We start from the raw sequence: 20,201 nt of genomic DNA on the forward strand, positions 1-20,201 counted from the left end.
TCCTCCTAATATAAGGACAGACTAGATGGAGGGGGCGCTCTACTACTAATAAAAGGACAGACTAGATGGAGGGGGCGCTCTCCCCCTAATATAAGGACAGACTAGATGGAGAGGGCGCTCTCCTCTCCTCCTAATATAAGGACAGACTAGATGGAGGGGGCGCTCTCCTCCTAATATAAGGACACACTAGATGGAGAGGGCGCTCTCCTCTCCTCCTAATATAAGGACAGACTAGATGGAGGGGGCGCTCTCCTCCTAATATAAGGACAGACTAGATGGAGGGGGCGCTCTCCTCCTAATATAAGGACAGACTAGATGGAGGGGGCGCTCTCCTCCTAATATAAGGACAGGCTCTCCTCCTAATAGCTCAGACAATCTTCTGTGTAACTTGAGCTGTAGCTGTCGGGAGGAGTGCTGCCCTGTCACATGACATTGGGGCGGAACTGAGGAGAGCAGAGACTATATAGAGGGCGGGCGAGAGCTCAGAAATGTTACTAAGGAAATATCTACCTCATCTCGGACTCCAGGTCAGGAACATGAGCAACAGCCCGAGCACAGGTGAGAGCCGGGGACAATGTGGGTGACATACCGAGGAGAGAGCCGGGGACAATGTGGGTGACATACCGAGGTGAGAGCCGGGGACAATGTGGGTGACATACCAAGGTGAGAGCCGGGGACAATGTGGGTGACATACCAAGGTGAGAGCCGGGGACAATGTGGGTGACATACCAAGGTGAGAGCCGGGGACAATGTGGGTGACATACCGAGATGAGAGCCGGGGACAATGTGGGTGACATACCGAGATGAGAGCCGGGGACAATGTGGGTGACATACCGAGGTGAGAGCCGGGGACAATGTGGGTGACATACCGAGGAGAGAGCCGGGGACAATGTGGGTGACATACCGAGGTGAGAGCCGGGGACAATGTGGGTGACATACCGAGGAGAGAGCCGGGGACAATGTGGGTGACATACCGAGGGGAGAGCCGGGGACAATGTGGGTGACATACCGAGGTGAGAGCCGGGGACAATGTGGGTGACATACCGAGGTGAGAGCCGGGGACAATGTGGGTGACATACCGAGGTGAGAGCCGGGGACAATGTGGGTGACATACCGAGGTGAGAGCCGGGGACAATGTGGGTGACATACCGAGGTGAGAGCCGGGGACAATGTGGGTGACATACCAAGGTGAGAGCCGGGGACAATGTGGGTGACATACCGAGGTGAGAGCCGGGGACAATGTGGGTGACATACCGAGGTGAGAGCCGGGGACAATGTGGGTGACATACCGAGGGGAGAGCCGGGGACAATGTGGGTGACATACCGAGGGGAGAGCCGGGAACAATGTGGGTGACATACCGAGGTGAGAGCCGGGGACAATGTGGGTGACATACCGAGGGGAGAGCCGGGGACAATGTGGGTGACATACCGAGGTGAGAGCCGGGGACAATGTGGGTGACATACCGAGGTGAGAGCCGGGGACAATGTGGGTGACATACCGAGGGGAGAGCCGGGGACAATGTGGGTGACATACCGAGGGGAGAGCCGGGAACAATGTGGGTGACATACCGAGGGGAGAGCCGGGGACAATGTGGGTGACATACCGAGGGGAGAGCCGGGGACAATGTGGGTGATCTATTTCAGGGAGAAAGTGGATGAGATATTGTATGGGAGGGGGTGGTCTCCTCCTAATATAGGGACAGAGTAGACCTAGGGGGCGCTCTCCTCCTAATATAGGGACAGAGTAGACCTAGGGGGCGCTCTCCTCCTAATATAGGGACAGAGTAGACCTAGGGGGCGCTCTCCTCCTAATATGAGGACAGACTAGATGGAGGGGGCGCTCTCCTCCTAATATAAGGACAGAGTAGACCTAGGGGGCGCTCTCCTCCTAATATGAGGACAGACTAAATGGATGGGCTTACTCTTGGCTGGCTAAGTCATCCTCACGTTGCGTCACATTCTCCTGCGTTCACCATGTATTTCTCATGGGCAGGCGCGGTCATCTCATATGATGAAGTCAAGAAGCTGATCAGCTCAGGAAACTTCCAGATCTTTGATGTGAGGACACCGGAGGAAGTGAGTGCGGGGAAGATCTCCAGCTCGGTCCACATTCCAGGTATGAAGCACATGGATGGTCTGAGGTGGAGCCACCTTTCCATGTGAGCACCTTCTCGCCCAGCCTGGTCCATACCACGAGCAGCATCCTTCTTGTGGAAGACACTGTGATTGTGAGGCTCCTGGCAGCAGTGGACTCTCTGGCTCTTTTATAGTCCTGGTGGTGGCCCATCTCATGGCAGAGTAGGGCGTGAGTACTTATGCACTATCCATGGCCATTATGTTAAGGTCGTTTTCTTGGTTCTTCCAGTGACAGATGTAGAAGAAGCACTGAAGTTGGATCCAGTGGCCTTTAAACAGACATACAATGTGGAAAAGCCACGACCGGACGACCAAAACCTGGTGTTTCATTGTCAAATGGGAAGGAGGGGCCAGAGGGCCACAGAGATCGCCCAGGGCCTAGGCTACAAGCAGTAAGTGTCCTAATCGGGCTGAGGTCCAGTCTAGTGAGTGTCTATGGCACCATCATACTCAACAGCACTGTACAAACCGGCAAATCACAAAGAGCCGGCGCTCACATCTGCAGAAGGTTTCATGCGCAGATTAGTCAGAATTCTTCAGATAAATGATTTTTAACCAGCAATTTCTTTAAAAACAAACCCTTGATGGATCCAATTCTAGGCAATGTGTTCCCTTGGGCTCCATTCATCTCCGTCATTGTCAGGATCTGTTCTAGTGAGACCATGAGAGGTACAGGAGAGAGGAGCCCGCTGACCATGAGAGATAAAGGAGAGAGGAGCCCCCTGACCATGAGAGTTACAGGAGAGAGGAGCCCGCTGACCATGAGAGGTACAGGAGAGAGAGGAGCTCGCTGACCATGAGAGACATAGGAGAGAGAGGAGCCTGCTGACCATGAGAGGTACAGGAGAGAGAGGAGCCCGCTGACCATGAGAGTTACAGGAGAGAGGAGCCCCCTGACCATGAGAGGTACAGGAGAGAGGAGCCCGCTGACCATGAGAGGTACAGGAGAGAGAGGAGCCCCCTGACCATGAGAGTTACAGGAGAGAGGAGCCCGCTGACCATGAGAGGTACAGGAGAGAGGAGCCCGCTGACCATGAGAGGTACAGGAGAGAGGAGCCCGCTGACCATGAGAGGTACAGGAGAGAGAGGAGCCCCCTGACCATGAGAGTTACAGGAGAGAGGAGCCCGCTGACCATGAGAGGTACAGGAGAGAGAGGAGCTCGCTGACCATGAGAGACATAGGAGAGAGAGGAGCCTGCTGACCATGAGAGTTACAGGAGAGAGGAGCCCCCTGACCATGAGAGTTACAGGAGAGAGGAGCCCCCTGACCATGAGAGTTACAGGAGAGAGGAGCCCGCTGACCATGAGAGTTACAGGAGAGAGGAGCCCCCTGACCATGAGAGTTACAGGAGAGAGGAGCCCCCTGACCATGAGAGTTACAGGAGAGAGGAGCCCGCTGACCATGAGAGGTACAGGAGAGAGAGGAGCTCGCTGACCATGAGAGACATAGGAGAGAGAGGAGCCTGCTGACCATGAGAGGTACAGGAGAGAGAGGAGCCCGCTGACCATGAGAGTTACAGGAGAGAGGAGCCCCCTGACCATGAGAGGTACAGGAGAGAGGAGCCCGCTGACCATGAGAGGTACAGGAGAGAGAGGAGCCCCCTGACCATGAGAGTTACAGGAGAGAGGAGCCCGCTGACCATGAGAGGTACAGGAGAGAGGAGCCCGCTGACCATGAGAGGTACAGGAGAGAGGAGCCCGCTGACCATGAGAGGTACAGGAGAGAGAGGAGCCCCCTGACCATGAGAGTTACAGGAGAGAGGAGCCCGCTGACCATGAGAGGTACAGGAGAGAGAGGAGCTCGCTGACCATGAGAGACATAGGAGAGAGAGGAGCCTGCTGACCATGAGAGTTACAGGAGAGAGGAGCCCCCTGACCATGAGAGTTACAGGAGAGAGGAGCCCCCTGACCATGAGAGTTACAGGAGAGAGGAGCCCGCTGACCATGAGAGTTACAGGAGAGAGGAGCCCCCTGACCATGAGAGTTACAGGAGAGAGGAGCCCCCTGACCATGAGAGTTACAGGAGAGAGGAGCCCGCTGACCATGAGAGTTACAGGAGAGAGGAGCCCCCTGACCATGAGAGTTACAGGAGAGAGGAGCCCCCTGACCATGAGAGTTACAGGAGAGAGGAGCCCGCTGACCATGAGAGTTACAGGAGAGAGGAGCCCCCTGACCATGAGAGTTACAGGAGAGAGGAGCCCCCTGACCATGAGAGTTATAGGAGAGAGAGGAGCCCGCTGACCATGAGAGTTACAGGAGAGAGGAGCCCCCTGACCATGAGAGTTACAGGAGAGAGGAGCCCCCTGACCATGAGAGTTATAGGAGAGAGAGGAGCCCGCTGACCATGAGAGTTACAGGAGAGAGGAGCCCCCTGACCATGAGAGTTACAGGAGAGAGGAGCCCCCTGACCATGAGAGTTATAGGAGAGAGAGGAGCCCACTGACCATGAGAGTTATAGGAGAGAGGAGCCCCCTGACCATGAGAGTTATAGGAGAGAGAGGAGCCCCCTGACCATGAGAGTTATAGGAGAGAGGAGCCCGCTGACCATGAGAGTTATAGGAGAGAGAGGAGCCCGCTGACCATGAGAGTTACAGGAGAGAGAGGAGCCCCCTGACCATGAGAGGTACAGGAGAGAGAGGAGCCCGCTGACCATGAGAGACATAGGAGAGAGAGGAGCCCCCTGACCATGAGAGTTACAGGAGAGAGGAGCCCACTGACCATGAGAGTTACAGGAGAGAGGAGCCCGCTGACCATGAGAGTTACAGGAGAGAGAGGAGCCCGCTGACCGTGAGAGTTACAGGAGAGAGAGGAGCCCCCTGACCATGAGAGTTACAGGAGAGAGGAGCCCGCTGACCATGAGAGTTACAGGAGAGAGAGGAGCCCGCTGACCGTGAGAGACATAGGAGAGAGAGGAGCCCACTGACCATGAGAGACATAGGAGAGAGAGGAGCCCCCTGACCATGAGAGTTACAGGAGAGAGAGGAGCTCGCTGACCATGAGAGACATAGGAGAGAGAGGAGCCCCCTGACCATGAGAGACATAGGAGAGAGAGGAGCCCCCTGACCATGAGAGTTATAGGAGAGAGAGGAGCCCCGTGACCATGAGAGTTATAGGAGAGAGAGGAGCCCACTGACCCTGAGAGTTACAGGAGAGAGAGGAGCTCGCTGACCATGAGAGACATAGGAGAGAGAGGAGCCCCCTGACCATGAGAGTTACAGGAGAGAGGATCCCGCTGACCCTGAGAGTTACAGGAGAGAGAGGAGCCCGCTGACCGTGAGAGACATAGGAGAGAGAGGAGCCCACTGACCATGAGAGTTACAGGAGAGAGGAGCCCGCTGACCATGAGAGTTACAGGAGAGAGAGGAGCCCGCTGACCATGAGAGTTACAGGAGAGAGGAGCCCCCTGACCATGAGAGTTACAGGAAAGAGAGGAGCCCGCTGACCGTGAGAGACATAGGAGAGAGAGGAGCCCCCTGACCATGAGAGTTACAGGAGAGAGAGGAGCCCCCTGACCATGAGAGTTACAGGAGAGAGGAGCCCCCTGACCATGAGAGTTACAGGTGAGAGAGGAGCCCCCTGACCATGAGAGTTATAGGAGAGAGGAGCCCCCTGACCATGAGAGATAAAGGAGAGAGGAGCCCGCTGACCATGAGAGATAAAGGAGAGAGGAGCCCCCTGACCATGAGAGTTACAGGAGAGAGGAGCCCGCTGACCATGAGAGTTATAAGAGAGAGAGGAGCCCGCTGACCATGAGAGTTACAGGAGAGAGAGGAGCCCCCTGACCATGAGAGTTATAAGAGAGAGAGGAGCCCCCTGACCATGAGAGATAAAGGAGAGAGGAGCCCCCTGACCATGAGAGATAAAGGAGAGAGGAGCCCCCTGACTATGAGAGTTACAGGAGAGAGAGGAGCCCGCTGACCATGAGAGTTACAGGAAAGAGAGGAGCCCGCTGACCATGAGAGTTACAGGAGAGGGAGGAGCCCCCTGACCATGAGAGTTACAGGAGAGAGGAGCCCACTGACCATGAGAGTTACAGGAGAGAGGAGCCCCCTGACCATGAGAGTTACAGGAGAGAGAGGAGCCCCCTGACCATGAGAGTTACAGGAGAGAGAGGAGCCCCCTGACCATGAGAGTTACAGATGTGAGGAGCCCTCTGACCATGAGAGTTACAGGAGAGAGAGGAGCCCGCTGACCATGAGAGTTACAGGAGAGAGAGGAGCCCGCTGACCATGAGAGTTACAGGAGAGAGGAGCCCGCTGACCATGAGAGTTACAGGAGAGAGGAGCCCGCTGACCATGAGAGTTACAGGAGAGAGGAGCCCGCTGACTATGAGAGTTACAGGAGAGAGAGGAGCCCGCTGACCATGAAAGTTACAGGAGAGAGAGGAGCCCCCTGACCATGAGAATTAAAGGAGAGAGAGGAGCCTGCTGACCATGAAAGTTACAGGAGAGAGAGGAGCCCCCTGACCATGAGAATTACAGGAGAGAGAGGAGCCCGCTGACCATGAGAATTACAGGAGAGAGAGGAGCCCGCTGACCATGAGAATTACAGGAGAGAGAGGAGCCCCCTGACCATGAGAGTTACAGGAGAGAGAGGAGCCCGCTGACCATGAGAGTTACAGGAGAAAGGAGACCCCTGACCATGAGAGTTATAGGAGAAAGGAGCCCCCTGACCATGAGAGTTACAGGTGAGAAAGGAGCCCCCTGACCATGAGAGTTATAGGAGAGAGGAGCCCCCTGACCATGAGAGATAAAGGAGAGAGGAGCCCGCTGACCATGAGAGTTACAGGAGAGAGAGGAGCCCCCTGACCATGAGAGTTACAGTAGAGAGGAACCCGCTGACCATGAGAGTTACAGGAGAGAGGAGCCCACTGACTATGAGAGTTACAGGAGAGAGAGGAGCCCCCTGACCATGAGAGTTACAGGAGAGAGAGGAGCCCCCTGACCATGAGAGTTACAGGAGAGAGAGGAGCCCCCTGACCATGAGAGTTACAGGAGAGAGAGGAGCCCGCTGACCATGAGAGACATAGGAGAGAGAGGAGCCCGCTGACCATGAGAGTTACAGGAGAGAGAGGAGCCTGCTGACCATGAGAGTTACAAGAGAGAGGAGCCCGCTGACCATGAGAGTTACAGGAGAGAGAGGAGCCCCCTGACCATGAGAGTTACAGGAGAAAGGAGACCCCTGACCATGAGAGTTATAGGAGAAAGGAGCCCCCTGACCATGAGAGTTACAGGTGAGAGAGGAGCCCCCTGACCATGAGAGTTACAGGAGAAAGGAGACCCCTGACCATGAGAGTTACAGGAGAGAGGAGCCCCCTGACCATGAGAGTTACAGGAGAGAGGAGCCCGCTGACCATGAGAGTTACAGGAGAGAGGAGCCCGCTGACCATGAGAGTTACAGGAGAGAGGAGCCCACTGACTATGAGAGTTACAGGAGAGAGAGGAGCCCGCTGACCATGAGAGTTACAGGAGAGAGAGGAGCCCACTGACCATGAGAGTTACAGGAGAGAGAGGAGCCCCCTGACCATGAGAATTAAAGGAGAGAGAGGAGCCCGCTGACCATGAGAATTACAGGAGAGAGAGGAGCCCGCTGACCATGAGAATTACAGGAGAGAGAGGAGCCCCCTGACCATGAGAGTTACAGGAGAAAGGAGACCCCTGACCATGAGAGATAAAGGAGAGAGAGGAGCCCCCTGACCATGAGAGTTACAGGTGAGAGAGGAGCCCCCTGACCATGAGAGTTATAGGAGAGAGGAGCCCCCTGACCATGAGAGATAAAGGAGAGAGAGGAGCCCCCTGACCATGAGAGATAAAGGAGAGAGGAGCCCACTGACTATGAGAGTTACAGGAGAGAGAGGAGCCCCCTGACTATGAGAGATAAAGGAGAGAGGAGCCCACTGACTATGAGAGTTACAGGAGAGAGAGGAGCCCGCTGACCATGAGAGTTACAGGAGAACGAGGAGCCCCCTGACCATGAGAGTTACAGGAGAGAGAGGAGCCCCCTGACCATGAGAGTTACAGGTGAGAGAGGAGCCCCCTGACCATGAGAGTTATAGGAGAGAGGAGCCCCCTGACCATGAGAGATAAAGGAGAGAGGAGCCCGCTGACCATGAGAGTTACAGGAGAGAGAGGAGCCTCCTGACCATGAGAATTACAGGTGAGAGAGGAGCCCCCTGACCATGAGAGACATAAGAGAGAGAGGAGCCCGCTGACCATGAGAGTTACAGGAGAGAGGAGCCCCCTGACCATGAGAGATAAAGGAGAGAGGAGCCCCCTGACCATGAGAGTTACAGGAGAGAGAGGAGCCCGCTGACCATGAGAGTTACAGGAGAGAGGAGCCCGCTGACCATGAGAGTTACAGGAGAGAGGAGCCCACTGACCATGAGAGTTACAGGAGAGAGGAGCCCGCTGACCATGAGAGTTACAGGAGAGAGGAGCCCGCTGACCATGAGAGTTACAGGAGAGAGAGGAGCCCCCTGACCATGAGAGTTACAGGAGAGAGAGGAGCCCCCTGACCATGAGAATTAAAGGAGAGAGAGGAGCCCGCTGACCATGAGAATTACAGGAGAGAGAGGAGCCCGCTGACCATGAGAATTACAGGAGAGAGAGGAGCCCCCTGGCCATGAGAGTTAGAGGAGAGAGAGGAGCCCCCTGACCATGAGAGTTACAGGAGAGAGAGGAGCCCCCTGACCATGAGAGTTACAGGAGAGAGAGGAGCCCCCTGACCATGAGAGTTACAGGAGAAAGGAGACCCCTGACCATGAGAGTTATAGGAGAAAGGAGCCTCCTGACCATGAGAGTTACAGGTGAGAGAGGAGCCCCCTGACCATGAGAGTTACAGGAGAGAGAGGAGCCCCCTGACCATGAGAGTTACAGGAGAGAGAGGAGCCCCCTGACCATGAGAGTTACAGGAGAGAGGAGCCCGCTGACCATGAGAGTTACAGGAGAGAGGAGCCCCCTGACCATGAGAATTACAGAAGAGAGGAGCCCGCTGACCATGAGAGTTACAGGAGAGAGGAACCCGCTGACCATGAGAGTTACAGGTGAGAGAGGAGCCCGCTGACCATGAGAGTTACAGGAGAGAGAGGAGCCCGCTGACCATGAGCGTTACAGGAGAGAGGAGACCCCTGACCATGAGAGTTATAGGAGAAAGGAGCCCCCTGACCATGAGAGTTACAGGTGAGAGAGAAGCCCCCTGACCATGAGAGTTATAGGAGAGAGGAGCCCCCTGACCATGAGAGATAAAGGAGAGAGGAGCACGCTGACCATGAGAGTTACAGGAAAGAGAAAAGCCTGCTGACCATGAGAGTTACAGGAGAGAGAGGAGCCCGCTGACCATGAGAGTTACAGTAGAGAGGAGCCCGCTGACCATGAGAGTTACAGGAGAGAGGAGCCCGCTGACCATGAGAGTTACAGGAGAGAGGAGCCCGCTGACTATGAGAGTTACAGTAGAGAGGAGCCCGCTGACTATGAGAGTTACAGGAGAGAGAGGAGCCCGCTGACCATGAGAGTTACAGGAGAGAGGAGCCCACTGACTATGAGAGTTACAGGAGAGAGAGGTGCCCGCTGACCATGAGAGTTACAGATGTGAGGAGCCCCCTGACCATGAGAGTTATAGGAGAGAGGAGCCCCCTGACCATGAGAGTTACAGGAAAGAGAGGAGCCCGCTGACATGAGAGTTATAGGAAAGAGAGGAGCCCCCTGACATGAGAGTTACAGGAGAGAGAGGATCCTGGTGACCATGAGAGTTACAGGAGAGAGGAGCCCCCTGACCATGAGAGTTACAAGAGAGAGAGGAGCCCGCTGACCATGAGAGTTACAGGAGAGAGGAGCCCCCTGACCATGAGAATTACAGGAGAGAGTGGAGCCCCCTGACCATGAGAGTTACAGGAGAGAGGAGCCCCCTGACCATGAGAGTTACAGGAGAGAGAGGAGCCCCCTGACCATGAGAGTTACAGATGTGAGGAGCCCCCTGACCATGAGAGTTACAGGAGAGAGAGGAGACTGCTGACCATGAGAGTTACAGGAAAGAGAGGAGCCCCCTGACATGAGAGTTACAGGAGAGAGAGGAGCCCGCTGACCATGAAAATTACAGGAGAGAGGAGACCCCTGACCATGAGAGTTACGGGTGAGAGAAGAGCCTGCTGACCATGAGAGTTATAGGAGAGAGAGGAGCCCCCTGACCATGAGAGTTACAGGAGAGAGGAGCCTCATGACCATGAGAGTTACAGGAGAGAGGATCCTCTTGACCATGAGAGTTACAGGAGAGAGGAGCCCCCTGACCATGAGAATTACAGGAGAGAGGAGACCCCTGACCATGAGAGTTACAGGAGAGAGGAGCCCGCTGACCATGAGAGTTACAGGAGAGAGAGCAGCCCCCTGACCATGAGAGTTACAGGAAAGAGAGGAGCCCCCTGACCATGAGAGTTACAGGAGAGAGAGGAGCCCCCTGACCATGAGAGTTACGGGTGAGAGAAGAGCCTGCTGACCATGAGAGTTATAGGAGAGAGAGGAGCCCCCTGACCATGAGAGTTACAGGAGAGAGGAGCCTCATGACCATGAGAGTTACAGGAGAGAGGATCCTCCTGACCATGAGAGTTACAGGAGAGAGGAGCCCACTGACTATGAGAGTTACAGGAGAGAGGAGCCCGCTGACCATGAGAGTTACAGGAGAGAGGAGCCCGCTGACCATGAGAGTTACAGGAGAGAGGAGCCCACTGACTATGAGAGTTACAGGAGAGAGAGGAGCCCGCTGACCATGAGAGTTACAGATGTGAGGAGCCCCCTGACTATGAGAGTTATAGGAGAGAGGAGCCCCCTGACCATGAGAGTTACAGGAAAGAGAGGAGCCCGCTGACATGAGAGTTACAGGAAAGAGAGGAGCCCCCTGACCATGAGAGTTACAGGAGAGAGAGGAGCCCGCTGACCATGAGAGTTACAGGAGAGAGGAGCCCCCTGACCATGAGAGTTACAGGAGAGAGAGGAGCCCGCTGACCATGAGAGTTATAGGAAAGAGAGGAGCCCGCTGACATGAGAGTTACAGGAAAGAGAGGAGCCCGCTGACCATGAGAATTACAGAAGAGAGAGGAGCCCCCTGACCATGAGAGTTACAGGAGAGAGAGGAGCCCGCTGACCATGAGAGTTACAGGAAAGAGAGGAGCCCCCTGACATGAGAGATACAGGAGAGAGGACCCCTCTGACCATGAGAATTACAGGAGAGAGGAGACCCCTGACCATGAGAGTTACAGGAGAGAGGAGCCCACTGACCATGAGAGTTACAGGAGAAAGGAGCCCACTGACTATGAGAGTTACAGGAGAGAGAGGAGCCCGCTGACCATGAGAGTTACAGATGTGAGGAGCCCCCTGACCATGAGAGTTATAGGAGAGAGGAGCCCCCTGACCATGACAGTTACAGGAAAGAGAGGAGCCCGCTGACCATGAGAGTTACAGGAAAGAGAGGAGCCCGCTGACATGAGAGTTACAGGAAAGAGAGGAGCCCCCTGACATGAGAGTTACAGGAGAGAGAGGAGCCCCCTGACCATGAGAGTTATAGGAGAGAGAGGAGCCCGCTGACCATGAGAGTTACAGGAGAGAGGAGCCCCCTGACCATGAGAATTAAAGGAGAGAGAGGAGCCCGCTGACCATGAGAGTTACAGGAGAGAGGAGCCCACTGACTATGAGAGTTACAGGAGAGAGGAGCCCGCTGACCATGAGAGTTACAGGAGAGAGAGGAGCCCGCTGACCGTGAGAGTTACAGGAAAGAGAGGAGCCCCCTGACCATGAGAGTTACAGGAGAGAGGAGCCCGCTGACTATGAGAGTTACAGGAGAGAGAGGAGCCCGCTGACCATGAGAGTTACAGGAAAGAGAGGAGCCCCCTGACATGAGAGTTACAGGAGAGAGGACCCCTCTGACCATGAGAATTACAGGAGAGAGGAGACCCCTGACCATGAGAGTTACAGGAGAGAGGAGCCCACTGACCATGAGAGTTACAGGAGAGAGGAGCCCGCTGACTATGAGAGTTACAGTAGAGAGGAGCCCGCTGACTATGAGAGTTACAGGAGAGAGAGGAGCCCGCTGACCATAAGAGTTATAGGAGAGAGGAGCACGCTGACTATGAGAGTTACAGGAGAGAGGAGCCCACTGACTATGAGAGTTACAGGAGAGAGAGGTGCCCGCTGACCATGAGAGTTACAGATGTGAGGAGCCCCCTGACCATGAGAGTTATAGGAGAGAGGAGCCCCCTGACCATGAGAGTTACAGGAAAGAGAGGAGCCCGCTGACATGAGAGTTACAGGAAAGAGAGGAGCCCCCTGACATGAGAGTTACAGGAGAGAGAGGATCCTGGTGACCATGAGAGTTACAGGAGAGAGGAGCCCCCTGACCATGAGAGTTACAAGAGAGAGAGGAGCCCGCTGACCATGAGAGTTACAGGAGAGAGGAGCCCCCTGACCATGAGAATTACAGGAGAGAGTGGAGCCCCCTGACCATGAGAGTTACAGGAGAGAGGAGCCCCCTGACCATGAGAGTTACAGATGTGAGGAGCCCCCTGACCATGAGAGTTACAGATGTGAGGAGCCCCCTGACCATGAGAGTTACAGGAGAGAGAGGAGACTGCTGACCATGAGAGTTACAGGAAAGAGAGGAGCCCCCTGACATGAGAGTTACAGGAGAGAGAGGAGCCCGCTGACCATGAGAATTACAGGAGAGAGGAGACCCCTGACCATGAGAGTTACGGGTGAGAGAAGAGCCTGCTGACCATGAGAGTTATAGGAGAGAGAGGAGCCCCCTGACCATGAGAGTTACAGGAGAGAGGAGCCTCATGACCATGAGAGTTACAGGAGAGAGGATCCTCCTGACCATGAGAGTTACAGGAGAGAGGAGCCCCCTGACCATGAGAATTACAGGAGAGAGGAGACCCCTGACCATGAGAGTTACAGGAGAGAGGAGCCCGCTGACCATGAGAGTTACAGGAGAGAGGAGCCCGCTGACCATGAGAGTTACAGGAGAGAGAGCAGCCCCCTGACCATGAGAGTTACAGGAAAGAGAGGAGCCCCCTGACCATGAGAGTTACAGGAGAGAGAGGAGCCCCCTGACCATGAGAGTTACGGGTGAGAGAAGAGCCTGCTGACCATGAGAGTTATAGGAGAGAGAGGAGCCCCCTGACCATGAGAGTTACAGGAGAGAGGAGCCCACTGACTATGAGAGTTACAGGAGAGAGGAGCCCGCTGACCATGAGAGTTACAGGAGAGAGGAGCCCGCTGACCATGAGAGTTACAGGAGAGAGGAGCCCACTGACTATGAGAGTTACAGGAGAGAGAGGAGCCCGCTGACCATGAGAGTTACAGATGTGAGGAGCCCCCTGACTATGAGAGTTATAGGAGAGAGGAGCCCCCTGACCATGAGAGTTACAGGAAAGAGAGGAGCCCGCTGACATGAGAGTTACAGGAAAGAGAGGAGCCCCCTGACCATGAGAGTTACAGGAGAGAGAGGAGCCCGCTGACCATGAGAGTTACAGGAGAGAGGAGCCCGCTGACCATGAGAGTTACAGGAGAGAGGAGCCCCCTGACCATGAGAGTTACAGGAGAGAGAGGAGCCCGCTGACCATGAGAGTTATAGGAAAGAGAGGAGCCCGCTGACATGAGAGTTACAGGAAAGAGAGGAGCCCGCTGACCATGAGAATTACAGGAGAGAGAGGAGCCCCCTGACCATGAGAGTTACAGGAGAGAGAGGAGCCCGCTGACCATGAGAGTTACAGGAAAGAGAGGAGCCCCCTGACATGAGAGATACAGGAGAGAGGACCCCTCTGACCATGAGAATTACAGGAGAGAGGAGACCCCTGACCATGAGAGTTACAGGAGAGAGGAGCCCACTGACCATGAGAGTTACAGGAGAAAGGAGCCCACTGACTATGAGAGTTACAGGAGAGAGAGGAGCCCGCTGACCATGAGAGTTACAGATGTGAGGAGCCCCCTGACCATGAGAGTTATAGGAGAGAGGAGCCCCCTGACCATGACAGTTACAGGAAAGAGAGGAGCCCGCTGACCATGAGAGTTACAGGAAAGAGAGGAGCCCGCTGACATGAGAGTTACAGGAAAGAGAGGAGCCCCCTGACATGAGAGTTACAGGAGAGAGAGGAGCCCCCTGACCATGAGAGTTACAGGAGAGAGAGGAGCCCGCTGACCATGAGAGTTACAGGAGAGAGGAGCCCCCTGACCATGAGAATTAAAGGAGAGAGAGGAGCCCGCTGACCATGAGAGTTACAGGAGAGAGGAGCCCACTGACTATGAGAGTTACAGGAGAGAGGAGCCCGCTGACCATGAGAGTTACAGGAGAGAGAGGAGCCCGCTGACCGTGAGAGTTACAGGAAAGAGAGGAGCCCCCTGACCATGAGAGTTACAGGAGAGAGGAGCCCGCTGACTATGAGAGTTACAGGAGAGAGAGGAGCCCGCTGACCATGAGAGTTACAGGAAAGAGAGGAGCCCCCTGACATGAGAGTTACAGGAGAGAGGACCCCTCTGACCATGAGAATTACAGGAGAGAGGAGACCCCTGACCATGAGAGTTACAGGAGAGAGGAGCCCACTGACCATGAGAGTTACAGGAGAGAGGAGCCCGCTGACCATGAGAGTTACAGGAGAGAGGAGCCCGCTGACTATGAGAGTTACAGGAGAGAGGAGCCCCCTGACCATGAGAATTACAAGAGAGAGGAGCCCCCTGACCATGAGAATTAAAGGAGAGAGAGGAGCCCGCTGACCATGAGAATTACAGGAGAGAGGAGCCCCCTGACCATGAGAGTTACAGGAGAGAGAGGAGCCCGCTGACCATGAGAGTTACAGGAGAAAGGAGACCCCTGACCATGAGAGTTATTGGAGAGAGGAGCCCCCTGACCATAAGAATTACAGGTGAGAGAGGAGCCCCCTGACTATGAGAGTTATAGGAGAGAGGAGCCCCCTGACCATGAGAGATAAAGGAGAGAGGAGCCCGCTGACCATGAGAGTTACAGTAGAGAGGAGCCCGCTGACCATGAGAGTTACAGGAGAGAGGAGCCCGCTGACCATGAGAGTTACAGGAGAGAGAGGAGCCCGCTGACCATGAGAGTTTTAGGAGAGAGAGGAGCCCCCTGACCATGAGAGTTACAGGAGAGAGAGGAGCCCCCTGACCATTAGAGTTACAGGAGAAAGGAGCCCGCTGACCATGAGAGTTACAGGAGAGAGGGGAGCCCGCTGACCATAAGAGTTACAGATGTGAGGAGCCCCCTGACCATGAGAGTTATAGGAGAGAGGAGCCCCCTGACCATGAGAGATAAAGGAGAGAGGAGCCCGCTGCCCATGAGAGTTACAGTAGAGAGGAGCCCGCTGACCATGAGAGTTACAGGAGAGAGGAGCCCGCTGACCATGAGAGTTACAGGAGAGAGAGGAGCCCGCTGACCATGAGAGTTACAGGAGAGAGAGGAGCCCCCTGACCATGAGAGTTACAGGAGAGAGAGGAGCCCCCTGACCATGAGAGTTAGAGGAGAGAGAGGAGCCCCCTGACCATGAGAGTTACAGGAGAGAGGAGCCCGCTGACCATGAGAGTTACAGGAGAGAGGAGCCCCCTGACCATGAGAGTTACAGGAGAGAGGAGCCCCCTGACCATTAGAGTTACAGGAGAAAGGAGCCCGCTGACCATGAGAGTTACAGGAGAGAGGGGAGCCCGCTGACCATAAGAGTTACAGATGTGAGGAGCCCCCTGACCATGAGAGTTATAGGAGAGAGGAGCCCCCTGACCATGAGAGTTACAGGAAAGAGAGGAGCCCGCTGACCATGAGAATTACAGGAGAGAGAGGAGCCCCCTGACCATGAGAGTTACAGGAGAGAGAGGAGCCCGCTGACCATGAGAGTTACAGGAAAGAGAGGAGCCCCCTGACATGAGAGTTACAGGAGAGAGGACCCCTCTGACCATGAGAATTACAGGAGAGAGGAGACCCCTGACCATGAGAGTTACAGGAGAGAGGAGCCCACTGACCATGAGAGTTACAGGAGAGAGGAGCCCGCTGACCATGAGAGTTACAGGAGAGAGGAGCCCACTGACTATGAGAGTTACAGGAGAGAGAGGAGCCCGCTGACCATGAGAGTTACAGATGTGAGGAGCCCCCTGACCATGAGAGTTATAGGAGAGAGGAGCCCCCTGACCATGAGAGTTACAGGAAAGAGAGGAGCCCCCTGACATGAGAGTTACAGGAGAGAGAGGAGCCCGCTGACCATGAGAGTTGCAGGAGAGAGGAGCCCCCTGACCATGAGAGTTACAGGAGAGAGAGGAGCCCGCTGACCATGAGAGTTACAGGAAAGAGAGGAGCCCCCTGACATGAGAGTTACAGGAGAGAGGAGCCCACTGACTATGAGAGTTACAGGAGAGAGGAGCCCGCTGACCATGAGAGTTACAGGAGAGAGAGGAGCCCGCTGACCATGAGAGTTACAGGAAAGAGAGGAGCCCCCTGACATGAGAGTTACAGGAGAGAGGACCCCTCTGACCATTAGAATTACAGGAGAGAGGAGACCCCTGACCATGAGAGTTACAGGAGAGAGGAGCCCACTGACCATGAGAGTTACAGGAGAGAGGAGCCCGCTGACTATGAGAGTTACAGGAGAGAGGAGCCCACTGACTATGAGAGTTACAGGAGAGAGAGGAGCCCGCTGACCATGAGAGTTACAGGAAAGAGAGGAGCCCCCTGACATGAGAGTTACAGGAGAGAGGACCCCTCTGACCATGAGAATTACAGGAGAGAGGAGACCCCTGACCATGAGAGTTACAGGAGAGAGGAGCCCACTGACCATGAGAGTTACAGGAGAGAGGAGCCCGCTGACCATGAGAGTTACAGGAGAGAGGAGCCCGCTGACCATGAGAGTTACAGGAGAGAGGAGCCCGCTGACTATGAGAGTTACAGGAGAGAGGAGCCCGCTGACCATGAGAGTTACAGGAGAGAGGAGCCCCCTGACCATGAGAATTACAGGAGAGAGGAGCCCCCTGACCATGAGAATTAAAGGAGAGAGAGGAGCCCCCTGACCATGAGAGTTACAGGAGAGAGAGGAGCCCGCTGACCATGAGAGTTACAGGAGAAAGGAGACCCCTGACCATGAGAGTTATTGGAGAGAGGAGCCCCCTGACCATGAGAATTACAGGTGAGAGAGGAGCCCCCTGACCATGAGAGTTATAGGAGAGAGGAGCCCCCTGACCATGAGAGATAAAGGAGAGAGGAGCCCGCTGACCATGAGAGTTACAGGAGAGAGAGGAGCCCGCTGCCCATGAGAGTTACAGTAGAGAGGAGCCCGCTGACCATGAGAGTTACAGGAGAGAGGAGCCCGCTGACCATGAGAGTTACAGGAGAGAGGAGCCCACTGACTATGAGAGTTACAGGAGAGAGAGGAGCCCGCTGACCATGAGAGTTACAGGAGAGAGGAGCCCCCTGACCATTAGAGTTACAGGAGAGAGGAGCCCGCTGACCATGAGAGTTACAGGAGAGAGGAACCCGCTGACCATGAGAGTTACAGGAGAGAGGGGAGCCCGCTGACCATGAGAGTTACAGATGTGAGGAGCCCCCTGACCATGAGAGTTATAGGAGAGAGGAGCCCCCTGACCATGAGAGTTACAGGAAAGAGAGGAGCCCGCTGACATGAGAGTTACAGGAAAGAGAGGAGCCCCCTGACATGAGAGTTACAGGAGAGAGAGGAGCCCGCTGACCATGAGAGTTACAGGAAAGAGAGGAGCCCCCTGACATGAGAGTTACAGGAGAGAGAGGAGCCCGCTGACCATGAGAGTTACAGGAGAGAGGAGCCCGCTGACTATGAGAGTTACAGGAGAGAGGAGCCCCCTGACCATGAGAGTTACAGGAGAGAGGACCCCTCTGACCATGAGAATTACAGGAGAGAGGAGACCCCTGACCATGAGAGTTACAGGAGAGAGGAGCTCACTGTCTGTTGTGCTGGAGAAAATAAAGCAGAGGAACCAATCACTATCCAGAGTCTGACAGAAATTCAGTGCAGGGAGAATCTTAAAGGGATTGTCTAAAATGCAATATATATATAAACTATCCGTTAGTCATCCATATTTGAATGGCGGGGTCTGATACTACTCCCACACACACACACACACTGATCAGCCAATATCCATAGTGTAGGAGCTTGAAGCAGACAGCGCCATGTAGTGGTGACACCTGGGTACTGCGCCTTAGCTCCCATTCACATGGATGGAAATAGCATGGTGCAGCCTGTGAGCCATGTACAGGGATGTCTACGCCTGGCTGTGTACACTGTGCAGATATCAGCAGATTGGTGGGGGTGCTGGGGTCAGACCTCCGCCCATCTCATATTGTTGATCACTAATTAGGGTCAGTCTGTATAATAAGGTCCAGAACTTGGCAAATGTAGGAGGGCGATCCCAAAAGTCATGGAGAGGCCGTGAAGTAAGATGAAACCGAAAATATTTCATGCATACAAAAGGATTAGAAAATGGTCAGAAAGATGAATTTGGCCGTGTCAAGAACCAAGAAGACATCGGTCAAGTGACCAAGCATGGAGAGCGCAAGAGTGGGGGCAATATCTTGTATCATCCAATATATGTACATATGTCAAAAGCCGAATCTTTCCATCACTCTCGCATCTTCTACCATCATTACATCTGTGCAGACTGACCCGCTTCATGTGGCGTCCATCAGGTGGCATCCATCCCATGGTGTCCACAAGGTGGCGTCCATCACATAGTGTCCATCTGGTGGTGTCCATCACACGGAGTCCATCCGGTGGCATCTATCTCATGGTGTCCATCACACGGTGTCCATCAGGTGGCATCCATCCCATGGTGTCCACAAGGTGGCGTCCATCACATAGTGTCCATCTGGTGGTGTCCATCACACGGAGTCCATCCGGTGGCATCTATCTCATGGTGTCCATCACACGGTGTCCATCAGGTGGTGTCCATCCCATGGTGTCCACAAGGTGGCGTCCATCACATAGTGTCCATTCGGTGGCGTCCATCACATAGTGTCCATCTGGTGGCGTCCATCACACGGTGTCCATCCGGTGGCATCTATCTCATGGTGTCCACAAGGTGGCGTCCATCACATAGTGTCCATCTGGTGGTGTCCATCCGGTGGCATCTATCCCATGGTGTCCACAAGGTGGCGTCCATCACATAGTGTCCATCTGGTGGTATCCATCACACGGTGTCCATCCGGTGGCATCTATCCCATGGTGTCCACAAGGTGGCGTCCATCACATAGTGTCCATCTGGTGGTATCCATCACACGGTGTCCATCCGGTGGCATCTATCCCATGGTGTCCACAAGGTGGCGTCCATCACATAGTGTCCATCCAGTGGCATGTTCTATTCTATAGGGCGCAGCTGGAAGCTTCCATTACACACAGCCCTTTGTGGGATGTTTTACTGGTCACTCTTGGGCGTGGTTTCTGGGATGTTGGTGGTGATTGTCTCTGTTGGAGATGTTGGGGGGGGGGTCTCCTGCTCCTCGGGGTTATGACTGTTCTCACAAGCTTTCCTGTCTCTGTTTTAGTGCCCGAAATTATGCTGGAGGTTACAAGGAATGGTCAGAGAAAGAGCAGAAATGAGAGCCCGGCCGCCCAGCCCCACCCCCATCGGGCACTGCTCCCGCCCCCCCACCGTCGGGTGCTGCTCCCGCCCCCCACCATCGGGCACTGTTCCTGCCCCCCACCATCGGGCACTGTTCCCGCCCCCCACCATAAGGCGCTGCTCTTGCCCCCCAACATCGGGTACTGTTCCCGCCCCCCACCATCGGGCGCTGTTCCTGCCCCCCACCATCGGGCGCTGCTCCCTGATATTCACTGCACAATAAAGATTCATTATTCTTCTTACTATTGCGCTTTGTGTTATCAAGAGCCTAAAACATCCCAAAACCCATCGGTACCAGGAGTCGCCCAACGTCAGGACCGACCAGGCAAGAAACGCAGCACCGCGCAAAATCTGGTGCCACAAGTCAAGACCAATGGTGAATAACCATAATAAGGGAGTGGATGTTGGCTGACCTATAGACAGTGTGAACAGGTCCTTATATAC

At 54.7% G+C, this 20,201-nt stretch overlaps 1 protein-coding gene across 1 annotated transcript; it reads left to right on the forward strand.

Annotated features, from left to right (window-relative positions):
- Window positions 1-466: 466 nt before the first annotated feature.
- Window positions 467-19,969, forward strand: TSTD1 (thiosulfate sulfurtransferase like domain containing 1). Its single transcript, XM_075261557.1, has 4 exons — window positions 467-558; window positions 1,994-2,116; window positions 2,366-2,528; window positions 19,681-19,969. The coding sequence occupies exons 1-4, from the start codon at window positions 489-491 to the stop codon at window positions 19,733-19,735; spliced, it is 411 nt and encodes a 136-aa protein (XP_075117658.1). The 5' UTR covers window positions 467-488; the 3' UTR covers window positions 19,736-19,969.
- The last annotated feature ends 232 nt before the right edge of the window (window positions 19,970-20,201 follow it).

The sequence above is a fragment of the Leptodactylus fuscus genome, unplaced genomic scaffold (genome assembly GCF_031893055.1).
Source record: "Leptodactylus fuscus isolate aLepFus1 unplaced genomic scaffold, aLepFus1.hap2 HAP2_SCAFFOLD_200, whole genome shotgun sequence".
In the NCBI taxonomy this organism is placed as follows: domain Eukaryota; kingdom Metazoa; phylum Chordata; class Amphibia; order Anura; family Leptodactylidae; genus Leptodactylus; species Leptodactylus fuscus.

What these genes read in the sequence shown, in the direction of transcription:
- TSTD1 (XM_075261557.1), top strand. Translation starts at nt 489, where the DNA reads ATGTTACTAAGGAAATATCTACCTCATCTCGGACTCCAGGTCAGGAAC. An exon ending in GAGCAACAGCCCGAGCACAG is followed by an intron (nt 559 to 1,993) that starts GTGAGAGCCGGG and finishes TCTCATGGGCAG; the next exon opens with GCGCGGTCATCTCATATGAT. An exon ending in CAGCTCGGTCCACATTCCAG is followed by an intron (nt 2,117 to 2,365) that starts GTATGAAGCACA and finishes TGGTTCTTCCAG; the next exon opens with TGACAGATGTAGAAGAAGCA.